At 32.8% G+C, this 6,000-nt stretch overlaps 1 protein-coding gene across 3 annotated transcripts in view; it reads left to right on the top strand.

The window, feature by feature from the left end:
• LOC102858193 (chromosome unknown open reading frame, human C1orf27) overlaps positions 1-6,000 on the top strand; it is a 68,431-nt gene that overhangs the window by 36,726 nt on the left and 25,705 nt on the right. For 2 of the 3 annotated variants that reach the window (XM_006901309.1, XM_006901307.1), the window contains 3 exons: positions 398-493; positions 1,932-2,000; positions 5,605-5,733. In XM_006901309.1, coding sequence (XP_006901371.1) covers positions 398-493; positions 1,932-2,000; positions 5,605-5,733 — 294 coding nt within the window. The remainder of the gene's footprint in view (positions 1-397; positions 494-1,931; positions 2,001-5,604; positions 5,734-6,000) is intronic. The other variant, XM_006901308.1, reaches the window with a different exon arrangement.

The following is a 6,000-nucleotide window of genomic DNA, read 5'->3' as shown; positions in this document are numbered from 1 at the left end:
TGCAAATACCATGACCTGTATCAGGCGCACCTTAGTCTCCAGAGAGACACTGTTGCTCCTGAGTACGTTTGAGAGGTCCCTAACGGCAGACTTTTTGAAAAAAAGATACTGGATGCAGCTGAATTTTATTTTACTGATATTATGTAGCATTATTGGAATCTATAATATAAATTTTACTTTTGGACAAAGGTCAAAGAGTAGAAGCTATGGTCATGGTTTTAAAAATTTGATATAGATTTTTTATTCATTTAGAAGACTGAATTTAAATACTTTGTTTCTAGTATTACTTCAGTAGAGTATAGGACATTTTTAACTTATATATCATTACAGTTTAATAAATTGAGTCTTATAATTATCATTGTAAATTATTAAATATCCATGCTTTGTTTCTTTTAAGAATGGACTTACACGTTGGGCCAAGCAAATAGAAAATGGTGTATATTTGATTAATGGGCAAGTTAAGGATGAAGATTGTGACCTACTAGAAGGGCAGGTAAATAAAGAGATATTTATCGTACTTAAAACATTATTTATCCTGAAGAATAAGAAAGGTAAACTTATCTTTAGTCCTTGCTTTCATGAAAAAAGTGTTTACAGGTATTTCCCTTCCATACAATATACTAGTACATAATTTGCTGTTGCTTTCTATAAGATTTTTTGTAGTATTTCCAACCAAAGATGAATAAAGATAGAATTTATGAAGATACAATAAAAGGTAAGAAAACAATAGAACCTAAAAAAAAGAGATTTGCTTAAGTCAAAACCAATTTATATTGCAAAAAACCTGAGAAACTAGTTATAATTCACATTTCTAATGGAATTAGAAATGTATTTATTTCTACAATGGAAATATTTTTTTCCTCAGAAAATGATAAAGGAAGATTAATCCTAATCTAAGTGAAATAAAAAACCCTAAAGAAGGGTCTGTCATGTAATCTGAACTTTCTTCATATTATAAACTACTTGTTTTAAACTAAAGGTTTTGCTTTAATAACAGTTTCCGGGCTAAGTAGGGCCATTTTAAATGAAGACGCTCTAAGGCTTTTTAAAATAGCTTTAACCATAAGAAAGGGAAACTTTGGTCTTCTCTTGCTTTAAAGCAGCAGTCAGTAAACATTATGTACAGGATCATATGGTAAATATTTCAATCTCTTCAGACCAGATGGTCACTTCAGCTCTGCTGTTGTAGCATAAAGGCACCCATAGACAATATATAAATGTGTTACATATTCTGTGTTACTTGTATTCCAATAAAACCTTGTTTACCAAACAGGTGGCAGTCTGAATTTGATCCATAGGATTAGATTGGTAGTCCTGGCTAGTGAATTGTTATCATACTAACAATTTACGTGAGTACACTTTGCTGTAGAATATGCAATGTTACATACCTATTGGTACAGACAAAATCTGAATCTTCCTCCAAATACATGTTTGAATCCTAACCTCTATACCTACAGATGTAGTATTATTTAAGAATATGATTTTCATATTAGCAATATCAATCATAGCATTTCCTACTCTGAGGTATTTTTAAAAAGCAGATAAGAGAGGAAGCAAGCTTAAAAGAGGGAGGAAGGTAGATTTCACAAAGCTGAAAAGGCAAAGATCTTACCCTGGATCTAACATAGAAAAACTCTTCTCCTAATATTAGTGCCCGAAATTCTAGCCTCTAACCTCCTGAACTATGAGAAAATAAACTTCTGTTCTTTTAAGCCAGTGCTCGTGCTATTTCTGTTATAAGCGCGCTAGGAAAATAAGACACGTATAGGAAGAACCGAAATACAAAAAGAAGTAGCAATACTTAACTTTTTTCCCTAATTCTTTTGCTATTTAGAACCGATCCTAAATTATCTTTTATGTTTCAGCTGAATTCTCAAAAGTATGACTTTTTAATGTCTACATTTGTGTTTTTTTACTTTCTTTTTATAAAGAAAAAATCTTCGAGGGGAAATATACAAGCGACTCATCATTCTTTTGATGTTAGGGTTCTAACGCAGTTGGTAAGTACTTAAATACCACTTATTGAAAAGACAGTATTTATTAGAATAACCATAATGACAGCTTTTTGTTTATATATTTATAAATACAGAATTAAAGAGCTTTAGAGATTAAAGTATATAAAATATCTAGTTCTAGAAAAGTTACTCACAAGAAGCATGTTTTAATAAAATTTCCTTAAGTTTTTTTACCTTAAAGTTATTGGAATTTTAATATCAAGTTGATCATAAAAAAACAACAAATAACCCTAATACAGATATGGAGAGCTAGATATGGTAGTCTAGTGGTGAAGAGCTGTGCTACCAACCCAGAAACACACAGTTCGACTCCACCAGCTGCTCCATGGAAGAGAGATAATCAGTCTCCTCTCAAACAATTACTGTCTCTGAAAACTTGCTAGAGGGTCAGCTATGAGTGTGTGCTTATTCAACAATACATAACAAAAACATGTGTATGTGTGGACACATATGCTGAAAGTTGTCATATATTTGATTTGAAGTAGGCTTAATACGTCATCTGATTTTATAGAAATAAGAATATTAGTAAGTTGTTTTTTTTTTTTAGCAAATAACTCTTCAGGAGTTTAAACTTTGACATCTTAAAAGAATAAAAAGTTTAAACTACTAATTATTCATTAAAGTATACATGCTTTTGATTTTAATCCTTTTCAGAAAGTCGTTTTATTCTGGAGAACAAACTTATATTCTCCAGAACAAACATATGGCACACTTACATTTTTAGGAATCTTTAGATTTCAATATTAAACTGGAATACTTGAAATAAAAATATAGGAAAAGTAGCATTTTTAAATGGAATAAAATTAAATTAAAAGTAGTTTGATAGATGATGATATTTTCATTTTTTCTTGTCCTTCTTTCTATATGCTTATCAGTAGCAGATTACTAAATTGCTACTCGACTTAAAACCGCTTCACATTACTTCTCAATCTCACTTCTCTCTCAGTATACCAAATCAAAGGTCGTGTGGTCCTGGTGTGTCCCCTTGCCGTACAGAGGTAACTTGTGGTTTCTGTGAAGCTGAACACTGTGACACTGATGTGTCAAATGCGATAATGGTTACCCATGGTGGACAATGTTTGGTGGAACTCCCTAATTAAAACAAGCTTGGAAGCAGGAGTGGCATCCACTTCTGTAATAGCTTGCCTCCAAAACCCTATGAACCTGGAAAAAGGATAAAAGTCAAATAAGTGTTAAGGACTTTCGTTCATAGGGTCACTATGAGTCGCCTACGACTTAACGGCACTTAACAGCAACAACAATAACAACTCTATATACCTTAAAGTATTTTTCATTTTCTTTTTTTTATTTTAGAAGTATCTTTTGTTTTAAGGTGACTGCTCTTCACTTGTTATGCTTATGTGATTTTTTGTTTGTTTATTAAGCCATATATTTAAATTATTTTAGTGATTACAGTTGAGAGATTTGTAGAATATAGGAACATAGAGAGTTTTATCTTTAAAGGTAATAGTGTTTGTATCATTGTAGGCCCCCAGGTCAACTCAGACTCATAGTGACCCTCTAGGACAGAGTAAAACTGACCCATAGGGTTTCCAAGGCTATATATCTTTATAGAAGCTTACTGTCTTGCTTGTCTTCAACAAGCAGCTATTATGTTTCACCTGCCATACGTTTGGTTATCAACCATGTTTAACCACTGCATTATGAGGACCCATTTAATAGTATATCACTATGAGTAAAAGCATTTGACTGCCAACTGAAAACTCAGTGGTTCGAGCCCACTAGCCACTCCAAGGGATAACAGTGAGGGACTCTGTATTTATAAAGATTTGTAGCCTTGCAAACTATTCCCTACATGGTTGCTATGACTTTAAGTAGACTTGATGACTGTGAATTTAGGTTTTGGAGTTACTTAAATATAATTTTTATCAGCTATTACAAGTAGGGTATTGTTTTCCAGAAGTAGTTTAATTTACAGTGACAATCAGTGGGATAAATGAGGAAATCTTATTCCTTTCACCTCATGATATATTAATGATCTCCACAAATGCTGTTGTTGTTGTTATGTGCTGTCAAGTTGCCTGCAACTCATAGTGACCCAATGTACAGCAGCCCTAAAGCCTCTATCCTGTGCCAATCTCACTGCTCTGAAACACCTGCCCCTATTATTCCAGTTACTGAATCAGTCCGCTCATAGATGGTCTTCCTCTCCTGTGCTGTCCCTCAAACCTTCCAAGCATGACGTCCTTCTCCCAGGGCTGGTCCCTCCTTGTAACATGTCCAAAGTATGTCAGACGAAACTTCAGAATCCTTGCCTCCAAGGAGCAGCCTAGTTTAACCCTCTCCAGGAAGAACCCGTTTGTTTTCTTAGCAGTCCATGATATAGTCAGTACTCTTCTCCAACACCACAGCTCAAAGGCATCAATTATTTTATCCTCCCTAATCATTGTTCAGCTTTCTGATGCATAGCAAGTGATTGCAAAGACCAAGGTTTATATCAGGTGCATCTTAGCTATAGAAAGCTTATTATTCCATATACAGTGTCAGCTTGTAACTTTGATAATAGATGTTTTTATATTGGACCTGGATCTTAGAAAACTACCTGGTTTGTGACTTTTTAAAATTTTTAAACCAATGAGACATTGGTGCTTAAAATGTTTAAAAACAAACAAAAAAAAAATGTTTAAAAACAAACAAATCTAGGCTTTCTGTGAGTTATAGTGGTAACTAGTCATTAGGCACTGACTACTAATGCCATTTCAATAACTACACATTTCAAGTCTTTCTATCTTCTGATGATTTGTATTTTGTTCTAGTTGTTAACCTTTTTGCTTTGTTTTCTTTTTTCAATATTTTATTACCTTTTCAGTGAAAGTTTACATAATAAATTAGGTTCCTGTTTCAAATTTTTATAAATTGTACAGTGATGTTATAGTAGCATGAAATAGAAATGACTAATTATAACCACTAATACCATTATTAGGGAGCTCTGGTGGCATAGCCTTTAGGTTGTTGTGCTACTAATTTACCAATGACAACTGTCTGGTGGTTTGGAATCACCAGTGACTGTGAAGGAAAAATGTGGGAAATCTCCTCACATGTTTTAACACCCTGTGACTCAGCAGCTTTAGAAGTAGGGGAAAATTCAATTATTTGAGGAGGGGCAAATTTACTTTGTTTTTTTGCTCTAGAGAATAACACTAATATAAAAGATTTAAGTTTGATGTGTATAAATGAATGTCTATAGACTGATCATATTTTTACCATATTCATCCCATCCTGCTTTGTCAACAATTATTTTACGCATGTCTTTCATTATATTGATATCTCTCATTATGCCTTCTTTATGTACGTTTTCACCTTCACAATGCTTGCGTAAATAATTAGCAAACAGTAAATGAATTAATTGTTTTTAGTAAATAAGTCGAATGATTGTCGGTCAGTGATGGCATTATTATAGTAAAATGAAAAACAACTTTGACCTAGGTGTTTTACTTTCATGTTACATTAAAAATACCCATTACATTTAATACATTCATATGACTTATAAAGAAGCAAATGAAATTAAAATGTTTTGTGTAATGGATAATTATTGACCATTAGAGATAAAGCAGATTTTGTCTTTCAGCTCCTTAATTCAGACCACCGATCCACAGCCACAGTCCAGATTTGCAGTGGTTCTGTAAACCTTAAGGGTGCTGTGAGATGCAGAGCTTATATTCATAGTCATAAACCCAAGGTTAAAGATGCTATACAGGTATGGAAAGAAATGACTGGCATATAAAAAATCGAAAGCACTTGAATACAATTATGTAAAAATCCTGGAATTTTATCTTTTTTCAATTATTAATTTTATTAAGTTCACACTAATAAAGACCCATATATTGTGTAGTTCAAATATATAGTCCTAAGTTTTACGTATGTTAGATATCTGGTATTTTTTTAAACTTGTGATTTTACATGTTTATTAATTATTCTACAGTATGAACCAGTTAGCCCCCATGATATAGTGCATTACTTGCTG

Source organism: Elephantulus edwardii, unplaced genomic scaffold (assembly GCF_000299155.1).
Source record: "Elephantulus edwardii isolate Elephantulus edwardi_28Jun2011 unplaced genomic scaffold, EleEdw1.0 scaffold00318, whole genome shotgun sequence".
In the NCBI taxonomy this organism is placed as follows: Eukaryota; Metazoa; Chordata; class Mammalia; order Macroscelidea; family Macroscelididae; genus Elephantulus; species Elephantulus edwardii.
This window is presented reverse-complemented; position numbering and strand designations above follow the sequence as displayed.